This window comes from Pleurodeles waltl, chromosome 4_2 (genome assembly GCF_031143425.1).
Source record: "Pleurodeles waltl isolate 20211129_DDA chromosome 4_2, aPleWal1.hap1.20221129, whole genome shotgun sequence".
NCBI classification, from domain to species: domain Eukaryota; kingdom Metazoa; phylum Chordata; class Amphibia; order Caudata; family Salamandridae; genus Pleurodeles; species Pleurodeles waltl.
In genome coordinates this window covers 736,375,914-736,390,685 of record NC_090443.1, presented here as the reverse complement: position 1 = coordinate 736,390,685, position 14,772 = coordinate 736,375,914, and the positions used below count along the sequence as shown (strand labels likewise).

General features: G+C 41.5%; 1 protein-coding gene across 5 annotated transcripts in view; it reads right to left on the bottom strand.

Moving 5' to 3' along the window:
* Positions 1-14,772, bottom strand: part of RPAP2 (RNA polymerase II associated protein 2) — a 419,624-nt gene that overhangs the window by 324,004 nt on the left and 80,848 nt on the right. For all 5 annotated transcript variants that reach the window (XM_069232353.1, XM_069232357.1, XM_069232356.1 and 2 more), the window contains one exon: positions 11,360-11,425. In XM_069232353.1, the coding sequence (XP_069088454.1) occupies positions 11,360-11,425 (66 nt within the window). The remainder of the gene's footprint in view (positions 1-11,359; positions 11,426-14,772) is intronic.

The following is a 14,772-nucleotide window of genomic DNA, read 5'->3' as shown; positions in this document are numbered from 1 at the left end:
TAGCAAGTGTTTTCATGTTGTGCGTGATGACCACCAAGGTGCAGTTATCGTGTTACAGGATGCAGTGCATGACTGTGTAATGGGTGAGGGCATGTGAGAGATAAACTTGCAATTTTTTTAATTTTTTTTATCAAAATCAACTTAGCTACAGGGTCAATGGGATGCTATATGCATGTTTACAATAAAATGGGGCCAATCAGAGAAGGCCCAAAATGCCATGCAATAAAATGTGTCAGGCAATAAAGCTGTCACATCAGTAACAAGCACTGGCAAAGCCAACACGTCTCGGCAATCCGAGAGCTATTGGCGTGGTCAATGTTTGTCTTTTGGCAATACTGAATAGCAGTATATCTTCTGTTCAGCATGGTTGAAAGTGAAGTAAAAAGAAACCTGAGCCGTAGACGTGTAGAATGGCTGAAGGTGTGAGTGTGGAAATTAGCCCGGTGCATAATAATGTTTTAATTGCAAAATTGTTACAACGAATACAAATATCATGCCTATTTTAAAATGTATTCCACATTTTTCAGCAAGAAACCATCTTTTTTGTTTTTTGCAGTTTTATACAGTGCAAACTTGCCCCAAAGGTATTGTAACGCTGTACATGAACCACCAATTGCATTCATTAATTTTTAGGAACGGAGGAAGTGATAAGCCCAGAATCAGAGGCTGTTGGGCAAATGCAGAGACTCTAACCCAGTTCCCCAACTTCAAAGTCAGCCGCTCAAGTTGTTATGCCACATCTTCTCCTGGTGTTTATAAAAAAATAAAAAAAAGCTTAGGGGAACGGTAAAGAGAAAGCTTTCAACAAACTAGGAGGCAAGCTTTTCTACTGCACACACCTAAAAAAAAAGCATCAACAAACGTATAGTTTTGTAATACTTGGTGAAGTTTCAATTGTAGATGCTGTCGTACATTGGTCATAAATCAGACATAAAGAGCGTGCATTGAAATCTGACAATTGTTGCAGATGCACAACACTGCCAAGGTCCCCTCACATGTGCAGCTGTTAACAAGGAGGGCGAGCAAGTCAAGGGAGCAGTAAAGCACGTCGTACAGTTGTAATGGTAGAGCGAACAACCAAATATCACGGAAGCACCATTCCAGTGGCATGCACAATCGTAAATAAAACGAGTAAAAGGAGTAAAAGGAGTAGTAAAGCCTGTCGTACAGTTAGAACGGTATTTAAGGGGGTGACGGTGGATGGGAGGAGACGAAGCAGTACAGGCACAAGCACTGTGTAGAGTGTTGAAAAACAAAGAAAAAAGTAGTTCCTAAAAGGATTCTGAAAACGTGAGTAGTGGATGTTTTCAAGTACTTGGTCCAAGCTCTGGGGCAATGACAAAACACAAGAAGGGGCATAACCCATCCATGCCACGGAAAACAAAGAATATGAGACAGACGGTGGAGTGAGCAAATGGGAATCCTGTGGGTGGACTGAAGCCCACAGATTAAATACAATATGTCTCCTCGAAACAGCGCATATGCTGTCTAGCTGAAACCTAAAAAGGATACCAAAAGAGCGAAAATGGGAATGGGGATTTCTTACATAAGCAGTTGCTGTAAACCATTTTATTGCTGTATTTAATTATTAAAGGCAGGCACTCTGTTCCTCATATAGTTCAGCATTAGCCAAAGTAGAAGAGCAAATCTGAGCAGAAACAACTCAAACGTCCAAAGGCCCAGATTCTGCAGACTCCAGATAGGCCAAAGGAAACCAAAATTTTGGGTGGGGGCTCATGCCCCTAAAGCCTCAAATGATCCAAGGTAGACAAGCAGCAGTCAGGAGAGCCCTTGTTGGGTCACAGGTCACATCTAAACTGGCACTCTGCATATGTAAGTGGGTAGAGATGAAGCGCTTGATAGGCTGCTTCTCTGACAGCGCAACAGTGAATCGTCTTGCCTCGTGTTACCCTTCTGTCTGGAACCCTCCATGTAGGATCAATACTTTTCTTTGATCACATAGACCCTTGCTCTTTCTAGTTCAAATAATGAGGCATTGTCCTGATCCTTTAGAATATCATCCCAGAACAACTGCAGCTTTCATTATCAGTAGTTAATGACATTTCAGGGTAAAAAAGAGAATGTCGTGAAAGGAGACTTACCCTAATATCATTATTTTGGGTAGAATAGCAGCATTGCACCGATTTGGTAGTTAGGAATTGGTTTTGTCTCAGCCCAGCGCTTCTCTGACCTTTGGACCTTGTGAAACCACTTTTTAAATACATATTCACAAGCAGAATTCTCTTTCGAGCTCCTCTGGTCCCATTACAATTTATCCCTTCTTATCCTGCCCACTATATACTCTGGTCTCACCTCTAGCTGAGGCCTTTAAACCAAAATCACTGCCTGCCAAGTGTCACTCCCTGTCCTGGACAAGTCCTAATCATTCCCTCTGAACCCTGCTCCAGCCAGCAGAGTGTGTTGACTGAGTCTACTGGATAGTGCAGCTTAGATTTGCTCCGGGGGAGCAGGGCCTTTGTCTACCTTACTCATCCTAGAACTCTGGCCTTGGGCCATGCAAGCACACTGTAGGGAAAAATTAGACTAGCCTTTACTACTTTGAGACTGGTGGCTTTTTCTTGGCTAGGCTCACTGATTCCTGAGCACTTTGCCACATCCTGCTGACACTTCACATTACAAAGTTATTGTACGAAAGTAGCCTCTTTCTAGCATGGTTACCCCTACTTTTGCAAGATACGGAAAAAGTTCCAGGGGACCTAATGCTTCAGGAGCAAGAGCCCTCACGAATCACAATAGATGACTGACTTCATCATCTGGAATGTTCCTCACCAGGCCGGCGCTGCAATGCCTGACGGGCTCCCCGAAGGGGCGCTCTAAGCCGTACTGCTCTTATAGTGACTAGTGGGTTCAGACTAAATAGAGAAGGATACCTTAGTCCAGGCACCAGAGCCAACAGGAGAGAAGGAAAATGTTTAAAATTGGTTATTCATCTAAAAAACACATCATAAATTTAATCAGTACGAATGAGGTGAAGACCAAGACTAAAACCGAAGTGAAAGTAAAGGGTTGAGTGATGATGCTCAATTACTCTCAAAGAACAAGCAACGCAAGAGGACTATAACTATTATGGTAGCTCTAATCGTGGGTCAACATGTTTCGCGTCTAGTGGTCCAGCAGGATCCATTGACGCTTCAACAGGACCAAAAAAGAAAATAGCAACTTCTCTAAATAACGCAACTAAAAGTTAACCCTAAAGTAGGGGTTAAGACACAGTGACTTACTTTAAGTCAACTGGCTAAGTCAAAATAGGTCACCCTAGAAAGCAAAGAGGTACAAATATCATTAATGCCCAATCTGTAGTGATTGAAGTACACATGTGAAAAGAGTGTACGGTGAATAATCACAAAATAACTTAAAAAATTAGGCTTACCATCCCCAAATTCGAGATGAAGCTCCTTGGGAAACGCAAGCCAAGGACTAAGGCTGACGCTGTTCATATATAGTAATCATAAACACAGACGAATATTATCACAAAGATACATTTTAAGACAGATTAACAACCATTCTTGCGTCATCTTGTCATGTGTAAATATATAAGCCTTCATAAGGACTGGGAACCTCAGGCGTTCTAAAGAAATATGTATAATTTGTTTTTGTATCCATCTGACTGCAACTACATCCATAAATCGTTAATACCATCAAATGTGAGTGCCTGCTTTAATTCAGGTCGTAATTCTGAGTACTACAATGAGCCATAAAGTGCTCGTCCGTCAGTTATGAGAAACGAGGTCGACGAGCAAAGGAGTCGGCCATTATTGGGGTGATAGAGTTAAATAAAAGGTTCTTTTAAATATATTAAAGTATTGAGAGGATCCCTCCTCATAATAGGACAATGAAAGGTATTGAATATTCGACCTACCAAAGTATAGTGACAGAATATGTATAATTAAAGTAAAGGAATGTTCATTTTTAAAAAATATCGGTACCCTTAGACAATGGAGGGTTGATATGTAGTCATAGCAGACCTTCATTTGACAGATGATTGATGGGTCATTACTAAATGGCTGTCAAAGCAAGGTTGTGATCTAAGATGAGAGGCTTTGTTCCTACCCCTGAGGAGGACTTCTTCCATCTACATATTGAACTTGCTCAGTTTTTCCGGAAAATTCGTCTACACTTTTTCTTCAAGGACAAACCAGTTGAACCACAGTTGGTTGACTCGGGTTTAAAAAAAAACATCGGTTTTTGTTCCACCGTCAGCAACTATGCCCAGCGAAGTCCTAACCTTTGAAAAGGCAGTGTTAGCCGATGTGAATCAATTACATCCCAAACATTCCTATATCAACATACCTGCAAAAGAGAAGAGGGCCTTGCAATCTTTAGCATCTGACCACAATATAGTCATCAAACAGGCTGATAAAGGTGGCGCTATCATGATCATGAATACAGTTGACTATAGACGTGCATGTTTGCGCCTCTTAAGTGACTCCACCTATTATGTCAAGATAACCAGTGATCCCACTGGGAGGCTGCAGACTAGATGTCTCATTGAAGAAGCCAGAAATAACTTGTGGATTTCCTCTAAGCAGGCCGAATTTCTTGACACAATTCATTGTTGTAGTGCTGCATGAGCCTTCTTTTGCACCTTCTTTGTCCCTGTGCTGTACTCCTGTGCGTGCTGCCGGGTCTTCTGAGGGCTCTCTGAGTTTCTGAGAGCCCCCTCTGGTTCCCCCTTCTGGGTAGAGTCCACCAGGTCCCGCCTGGTCCCGGGCAGCTCCATTTTCCGCTAACCGTGAGCTTTGCGTGTGCCAAGGCTTGTTGGTGGAATCCAGCAACGCTAACGTGACTGCAATCATCCATCTGGCATGGGACGCCATCTGCACCAACCAGGAACCCACATCCGTCTTCCTGGGTGCAGTACTAACTGTGGTTCTTCTTTTGCACCTTCATCCGGGTTAGCAGGGGCTCTTGTTCTCCCTGGACTCTTCTGTGCTTCTTGGACTCGGTTTCCTTCTTCCACAGGTCTTCAGGTCCAGGAATCCATTGTTGGTGTCTTGCAGTCTCTTCTGGTTCTTGGAATATCTTCTTTCTCATGCTCCTGTGTGCTCTAGGAAAGTTACTGTGATTTACTCCTGCTTTCCTGAGCTCTGTGGAGGGTTTTATTACTTACCTTTGGTGTTTTCTAATACTTCCAGCACCCCTCTACATTCCACTTTCCTAGTATATGGTTTGTGTTCCCCCAGGCCCGTTTCTAACTATTGAGATTTTCACTATTTGCACTGTTTTCTGTTTTTACAGCCATTTCTGCAAACAAGTGTATGTAATTTGTGTATTACTTACCTCCTAAGGGAGTCTCTATGGTAGTTTTGGCATTTGTGTCACCAAAATAAAGTACCTTTATTTTTGTAACACTGAGCATTTTCTTTCATGTGTGTGAGTATTGGGTGACTACAGTGGTATTGCATGAGCTTTGCATGTCTCCTAGTTAGGCCTTGGCTGCTCATCCACACTACCCCTAGAGAGCCTGGCTTCTAGACACTGCCTACATTTCACTTATAAGGGATAACTGGACTTGGTATAAGGTGTAATTACTTTAGGTACCCACTACAAACCAAGCCAGCCACCTACAGTTATGACCCGCATTCTGCCTTTATCCACATTAGAAAAGGCAAGTAGGCTTGCCAGCTAGGAAAAATCAAACTAACCCCTACCACACTGAGGCTGGTTGCATAATCTCAGGCTAGCCTTGATGAATCCTAGGAAATTTGCCTGTCTTGCTGCACATTCCCATTGACAGGATATGAGCAGCAAACTGCCTTTATCTCCATTAGAAGATGCAAGCAGGCTGAGCCTTACCAGCTAGAAAAAACAAACTATGTCCTAACAAATTAAGGCAAGCTAGCCTTATTGAATCCTAGGTGATTGGTCTCATCTTGCTAAGTCTTCCCTTTGCGAAGATATAGTCTGCAATCTGCCTTTACCAACATCAGAAGATGAAAGTATATTCAGTCCTGCCAGCCAACAAAATCAAACTACCCTCTACCCCGTTAAGGCTGGTCCCAGTGACTCAGTCTCGCCCAACTGATTTCTAGCACTTGGTCCTGCTGACACACAACACTGTAGAGATGTTTTTTTTTTTTTTTTTTTGTGGATTCGGATCAGGACATTTTCCTATTCAAGTGCAGATATTAGATTCACTTAACACAGGGTTATAGGATAGATCATTGGGACCTAAAGTGATTACTTGTTAATCTTGATTGTAGGACAATTTGGATTATGAAACAGGAAGGACCATTGAGGAGTTAGTCAGAAGTGCCTGTATAAATTTGAAGTTTTTTGGACCTCAAGAAAGCAACTGTGTTGCAAAACACGTGTTGGTTGCCCTAACTGTTTAAAACTCGATTGATGAAAATAATTTGACTACACTTGGGATTTTGATAACTGGGGTCTAAATGGAATAAAAATGTTTCCATTAATCATTACAGACTAATTATTTTAAAGAAGTGCTTTCTCAGATCATCTCAGATCATTAAGACCGATGTCATCCACAAATTGCCATTCTTAGCCTTTGAAGCTGACATGATTTGAGCCCTGCCCACAAGTAACTTTAAATACTTTTATTTTTGCGACTAGAAATATTGTGTAGCCAGGGCGTCAGCTGGTGCAGTCTTCAGGGTCTTAAGTCTCAAGGAGAAGATAGTTTCCTCACTTGTAGCAATTATGTAGCGCTTATTACTCCTGTGTGGTGCAATTAAGCACATGCCCACAGGAATAGCAGCCGATCATATGTGAAGTGTGCAGTTGGGATTTGTTGGTTTTGTTTTGAGCTTACAAAGGAGTGTTTTCATGTTGTGCGCGATGACAACAGAGGTGCTGTTATCATGTTATGGAACACAGCACCTGGAGCTGTAATGGGTTAGTGCATCTGAGAGACAGATGGGCAAATTGGAACTATAAAAAAGGACCAACCAGCTTAGCCACAGGGCCAGAGGGACGCTATGTATATATACAACTAGAAGGAGGGGTAATCAGAGAAGACCCCGTAAGCAATATGGCGACATGCACCAGACATGGTTGCTGTCAGATGAGTAAAAGGTAAACTAAAAGGGCAAGAATAGGAATTGGTGACCCAGGCAGTAGAGATGCACCATTTCTTTATTGGCAGGGACACTGCCTATTACAGAATACATACACACAATAAAGAAGAAAGGAAACAGAAGGGCAATCAAGGCTGGCAGTGGCAAACTAAGCAGAAACTGCACAAACTTTCTAAGGCACAGGTTCCACCCAGCGGAGTAAACAAACTTGAGCCCCCTCCTGCAAACTACATAGAGAGCCCCCACCTTCCGTGCTGCGGCCCAGTGTTGGAGGGGGCTACCATGGATGTCATTTCACCAAAATGCCAGGGGTAGAAGAAACATCACAAGGGACGTCACATGCCATTTGACCTTTACTTTCACTCACACACTTACACATACACATATATTAACACAAACACTGACTCTCACATAAACACACTCTCACCTGCAAGCATGCACACAACTTACATTTAAAAGCATTTTTTACATACCTCTGTTGCTATGGAGGGTCATATTCCAGCTAATTGTACTCCATTTTTTATTCACTATTAGTGTAATCAAAATTTGACAAAAAAACAAAGAAAGTATAGCCCCAACAAAAGTCCGTAAGGACGATTTGCCCCTGTGGTCCTGGCACTGTTTTTTTAGACCTTTGGGGCCAAGGGTCCTAAAGGCAGTGCCAGGGGTCACCTGGGGCAAGCCAGGAGTTGCAGCAGTGACCCCTGGCGATGCCTAAATGACGTCTATGGGTGCTCCTGGACAGCACAGGAGGTCTGCAGGAGATATTATTAGGCCACTACTCCTGCTAGCCTGAAGAAAGCCAACATTTTGAACAGGAGTTCACACTTTTAGTCCTGCTCAAGCATTCGAAGGCTTCCAAGATAGATGAGCACGGGTCAGCTAATCCCCAATTAGGTCGAGGCCCAGACTCCAGCTAGACTAGCACAGTGCACATTCAAGGGTGAGAGAGGAAACGCTTGGTCGGTTGCTGCCCTGGCAGCAATCCCTCAGGGGAGGGCTTAGAATGGCACAGCGCATATTAATGTGTATTGCCAAGGCACATATTCCGGTGTTGGCAAAACGCAGAAGGACCAGTGGTCGAAGTGGGCAGGATCGGAGGGGCATGACATGCCCATGCTTTTCTGGATTTATGAGAAACTGTTCCCCTACTTCTTGCAAAAAGACAACAGTCCCAGGACGGTTAATTCCTGTACCCTAAAGCAGAGTGCTTGCTTCCCTAAAAGAAATGCAAATGTGCACAACAAGTTAATCTGCAGATGCATAGGGTAATCTGCAAATGTAAAGAACGTTCGAGAGCCGGTACTGGCTTTAATTGATCGAATCAATCAAAGCTCTATAGTGACAAAGATTTCCTTTTGAGTGGTAGTGCAAAGAATTAACAACTGAGCTGTGAAGTGCATGCTTTTAATTAAAATTGTATTTACATTCTTTACTACCACTGGCCATGTGTTGAAGGGACAGTTCTGTAAAAAAAAAAAAAATAGTGCATTACGCTCAGGCTGGGTATTTCAAGCTATATTTTGGAAGCACCATTTAGTCTTAAACCTTTTTGTGCATTTTGTATGTATACTGTGAGTAATGCAAGTTTAAAAGAATGACTTACATATTCACACAGGCGCTGACCCCGTAGGACTAAACATACACAAGTCACTATTCTCGACTGCATCACCCAAGATTCTGTGGCCCTCTGGTGACACACAGACCTCTGCAGCGTATTAACTAACAGAGATTTCATAATAAACTATAGTGCATTTCTCGGTGAGTAACAACTTTTTTTAAATGTATTTTTCATTTAAGCTGCATGCTGTTTTATAAGTAGCTATCTGACGGTGAAAGACCAAAAAAAAAAAAAAAAAAAAAAAAAACTTTACAAAAAACTTACGGAATATTTTGTTTTGTAGCCACACCTTTGACCCCGCCTCCATGCTCATTGACCCTGCCCACTTTGCATGCAGCATCACAGTTCCCATACATTTTAGGTCGAGCATGCAAGCGCTCCGACCTGCTGTAATCTATCTGTGCGCTTTTAAACATGCCCAACGCAAGGCAATGACTATCATGTGTTCGAGCGCTTGCCTTTCAAAAATCATGTTATCATTGGTAAATGCTTTACATTTGTTCCTCCTTGGGGTGGTTTGGTTACCGCCTTGGACATCGACCCTGTTACATGGATAATTGCACGTTTGCCGATACATTTGACTGCGAGCAAACTTCTTTATCTTTTTGTCTCTCGCTTATGTCAAATGTTTTACTTTTTAATTTCAATTTAAGTGGCAAGAAAAGTTCAGTTAGGAATTTACAACGTTGAAAGCTCTAACTCGAGCAAACGCGAGACCCACTGCATTGCAAATGCTTGTTTTTAATGCACTTCGACCACTTACCAGCACGATATAATAGATGTTTAACAGTGAATAAAAAAAGTCGCTCGAGTAAAGCATTGTTATAAAATAAATTGTATTTGTAAAACTTGAAACATTTCCTCGTCAAGTTCTCAAGTTAGCGAAATATGTGCTAACAAATGGACTCGGAGGGCGGCCTCGCACATTTAACTTGTCTTCGATTGTGTTTTTACATCTTTTTACACCAACAGAAAGTATGCAGGAAAAAAAAAAAATCACAGTGTGAAATATCATTTCTATTTAAAGCTTGAACCGCTCAAAGCCAGCATTAGCAGTGCTTTGGCTCCCTCGACAGTCGTCGCACTGGAACTACAGGCATCTGCAAAAAGAAACCGTGTAAACAGATCAAACTGATCTACTCAAAACGCAGCCCTGGGTGATGCAGTGACTGCTCTTCTTGGCAAAATGGGAAAACTAGTGATACTAATACTTGGATGAGGCCCGACCCCGCCACGGAGCACAAGGGAACCCAGTGGGTTTTTACTTTTCAGCGCAAATTGTGTTTCTTTCGCAGCCCTAGGCCTACATAAAAAACACGTAATTCCATAACTATCTGCAGAACCTACATATAATAGCAATTATTCTACAGAGTTGCAAGTAGAAGACGTTTAGCCCTCTGTTACCAGTTAAAAATTCACACACATTAACCACTTAGCAAGAACAACTAAAAATGCGAGAGTTGTGGCAGCCGGTACACCGACTATATCGATGCAGCCCTGGGACTCCACCTATGTAAATGAAAAGGAGGAGGAAGGTGTTTTAACTGCTTTTTCGATAATATCACTGTCCGGTGTGTGTTCACAAATCTTAGAGATTTTTGTACATTAAACTTATACAAAAATTAACTGAATTTTAACTTGCCACCTTGAAGTGGTCGAGGTGCTTGCGCGTCTAAGAGACCTAGAGATCTGGACCGACAGGCGCTTAGTCTGCTGGTGGGGTCGGCCAAGTCGGAAAAGGCTGAAGGGTAGAGACCAGACGAAGCGTGATTTACTGGTCCTCCAAGGTTGTGGGGTAGGTACAAGACAGGCACTAATAATCTTGTACCTTATATAAAAAACAACAACTTTTTCATTGAAACAGTAGCAATAAACTTCTAAATCTTCTGAAACAGAAGTGGAGGTCCTTTGTTGCTGCCCTACATGTCAACTGGCATAACAAGAAATGCCGGTAGCATTACTGGGGTCCAGGGTGAGGGTTTATTCTTAACAATTATGCATAAAACCCAGTTCAATGACTTCTGGAGTGAGGTGCGGAAAGGTGTCCTTAGGCACATCTGGACTGTCCTTTTAACACTTTTTTGAAAAGTTACTGGTTCATTTAAATATCAACAACATGCTTTTCATGAAGTACCCAATACCATAGTTTCTGCTATTTCTAGGTAGTGTTAATACTACCAACCTCAGAAGAACGAAAGGGTGAGTGTGCCGTGTTGGCATTTAATCCTGTGACCTGAAAATGACAGCTGATGTCCGCATCTAGCTCTTAACTCACCAAGGCAATTGTGGAGCTTGGTTCTGGTGGTTTATCTCCAAAAAGTCGTTTTTAGATGGAACCTTCTCAGGCACAACAAAGAATATTTAAGAACACATTTCAACACCTAGGTGGCCATCTTTTGCAACTGACAGTTACATACGCAAATACCTTTGTGCCATGATGGGCAATCCGTTTAGGATAAGCTGCCTGTCCATTATGAAATATTGAAAAATGTTCAAATAGTCAGCCCTAATAATACAAGACATATACTTTTATCAAATGCATATACCAACAAATAATCAAAATGGCTACAATCAATAGATATGGCTGGAGTAAAGGAATAGTTAATTCAAGTTTTGGCTTCTTTAGGGACTAATGGCACTTTACATATAACAAACAGTAAAATAACAGTCTCAAGCTTACCTTTCTTTCTGTGATGTCATAGACTTTATTGTTTTTGGTTGAGATTTTGTACTTTTGTTTAGGGACCTTAATAGGGGGGGGGGGGTGAGGGGGGGGGAGAAAAAAAGAAACAGGATCAGAGCAATATTTACTGCCAGTGCAGGAAAACCGCACATTTGATAGCAAATAAAATATCAAATGATCTCTAAAGTGATGACCTTGGGAATAGGTTTAAAGAGGGCTTACTGTATGCACACTAAAATGACAAATTCGCTCAACAACCATGCAGTTTATTTGAGTTCATATATTACAAGCATGCCTTTAAAAAAGTTGTGAGATCTGCTGCAGACTTGTTAAAGTCTGAAATACGAAACAGATACAATCCTTAAGTATCGAAATAGGATTGTTTTTTAATTCTTTTGAATTGAAACAGAGATCTCTTCTACTACGCTTTCCTGAAAAGCCACTAGCTGCTGCACATAAAAGCAGAAAAACTGCATTCTTAGCTGATCTTCTGCAGTGGTGTTCATTCACAAAATGACCCAGAAATGATATTCATTATTCTTTGATTCCCCATTTCATTGACGTGGAAAGAATGGTCATTAATAAAATTACAACTAGCACTGGCAAAGCGAATACATCACACCCATGACACCGAGGAGCAGACCTAGAGGCTTTGTCAGTGCTAGTCTCCACCCCTCCCTCCCCAACGGCTCCTGTAAGTGTGCACGTGTGACGGCGATCTTGAACTGATTTGTATTAGAGTGGAAGAAAGACCATTTCAAAATGGCCACCACACATGCACGCAAATGAACAGCAGCCACCAGGAATGGTTGTTCTCAAAGCATAAGAAAACCACTCCAAGTTGTTCACTTTACATGCACACGTGCAGATATCTTGGAATGGTTTATTTATTTTAGGTTATTTATTTAGGCTATTCGTATAGGACACTTTTACTCAAGCTGTTGTCTCTAGGTGCTTAAGAATGGCCCTACATTTACCGGTGGACACAAAGACAAGTAGCCTATTTGCAAAACACCCAGGTTTTCAAAGCCTTTCGAAATTTGGACAAGTCGTGTTGAGTACACTGGGTGTTCAACAGAGCAGCAATCTGGGACCAAAAGCTCTTGCACCCCAAATGGAGTGCTTTAATGAAGGCATTAAAAACAGGGCTTTATTAAAAGATCTTGGGTTGCGCGTAGGCTTGCATTTCTTTAATTTCTGCATGAGGAATTCTGGGCCTTACCAATTATGTTATGTGCAGTGGAAACAGTATAAATTGCATACCTAATCAAGTCAATAATTCCTCCTCGGTCAGTGCCAATATGATCAATACCCTATTGCGAGTAATTTTACTTTAAAATATTTCATATAACGTTCTAAAATCATCCTCCCAGAACCTCGATATTTTGGAGCAGTAAACAAAAATCTTCGAAAAGGCCAATTTCGAAGCACTTGAAACAGGTCGGAGGTTGACCATTTCTAAATTTTGCTACCCATTCAAGTTCATAATATAAACAATAACGCACGCAATAATGAGACAGTAATAATTCCATCAGAACTAGCAATTTATGCACCACTGCTAATTATCTTTCCCAGAATTCCTCTATGTGCCCTTTTTTTTAAATGTCCCCCAACTTCACTCTAATACTTTCCATTTGATGATGTTTGATTAAAGATCAGCCTTTTGTTATTAATGACAACTTCATAACAGGAGTTCTATAGAAAATATCTTCATATTTCACCCTGCGATCAACCAATAGTCGTAGTCAATACTGTTTTGTAAGTTCCTCTGTATTTTTACAGATTGATGAACGTTTAATGTCTTAAATAAAATTTCACGATTAAAGAAAATCTCTTTCATAGGTATCCCAATTGTTTTACTGTTCCATTCTCGAACGCTAAGAAAATGTCTTGCTCTAAGAAGCTTTCCCACAAGGTGGTATTTGGCATTATCTGAAGGGGGAGAACTTCCAGGAAGATCCTTAAGGAATCAAATGCAAAATGGCTGAGTCCTCGAGTTCTGATATGGCAGCGGAAATATTATTCCAAGGTGTTGCGGCTGGCCAGTCAGAATGGGAGATACCACAGTACCATCCCGGGTACCATGGTACCTTATTGGTTGATGGGAGTAAAGGCTCCCACAGCCAACTGGGTTCAAGAATATTGTTTTATTTAATTTTCAGTGCTGCTGGAGTTCTGCAGTAAATAATGGTCCAGACATCACTAACTCTACCAGGGGATTGACCTCTTCCTGACCACCCGAACACCTCTATAAATTCGCATCCAGTTTCTGACTAAAGTACTAACTTTCTGTAAATTTGGCGTAATTCAGGTCAGCTCATTTTCTGTATTGGAGAGCAAAGTTTCGTAAGGGGATTCAAATGGGAAATTGATGTTTTGGGAACCCCACCTCTTTATTGGCCCCTGCTTGACTGATCAGTGCACAATATACTATCTGTTTTTAAAAGGTTTGTGCAGATTGAAACAGTGTCAAAGATGTTAAAAAAACAAACAAATACTTTATGAGAAGTCACACCTACCTATAACTATCAATGCAATATATAAACACACAAATACAATTTGGATAGTTTGCCAGAGAAAGGCCCAGCATCTCTACTGAAAGCCTTATGGGCCTCAAAAGGCAAGATCTTCAAAGTCACCACTTCATGCTATGCAATATCCATTGGCGATAATACCACAATGGCCCGAGCTAGTACTTCACAGAATAATACCACAATGGTCCATCTCTTCTAAGCTTGGGTAACTGCCATAGGTCTTCCTGACAATATTATTTTAAAAAAATGTTAAAGCCCATGTTTAGAAGGACAATTGAATGTTAATATTCACATTTGTAGGGTTTTCCTCCCTCCTTACAAGTACAACAATTCAGAGATGTGGAATTCCTATTGGCCAACGCCGGAACATATTGTTTGGGGTCATGGGCAACAATTTTTCATGTTTATGTTGTCCCTGGGACAAGTAGGCCCAGCCCCCTGCATCACAAGCCCTTTGGCTGCCAGTTTACAGAGAAGGGAACTGTCTGCAGTTGATGTAGTATGGGTGTCAATATATCAATGCTGTTCAAACTTCTATTTATGGTTCATCAATTAAAAACCTTCATTATTAGGGTGAGCGCTGTAAATACATGTTTTAAGGTCACACTGCACTACTGACAGTGGTTCCAGTAAAAAAAAAAAAAAAAAAAAAAAGTGTACATTCAAACATTTTTTGTGAGTCTTTTGGTTTTGTCAATGTGTGTCTTTTTTTGCCATGGCTTTTGTAACACTGTAAAAAAACATTAGCAAAAAGAAAAAAAGTTTTTGATCTAAAAAAGCACACATTGCCACCAGTGGCATAGCAAACGCCCAGCATGCCCCCCTCCAGGGGGCCCCCTCAGCACAGCACCTCCCCTGAGTGAGTCTCAGGGGGGG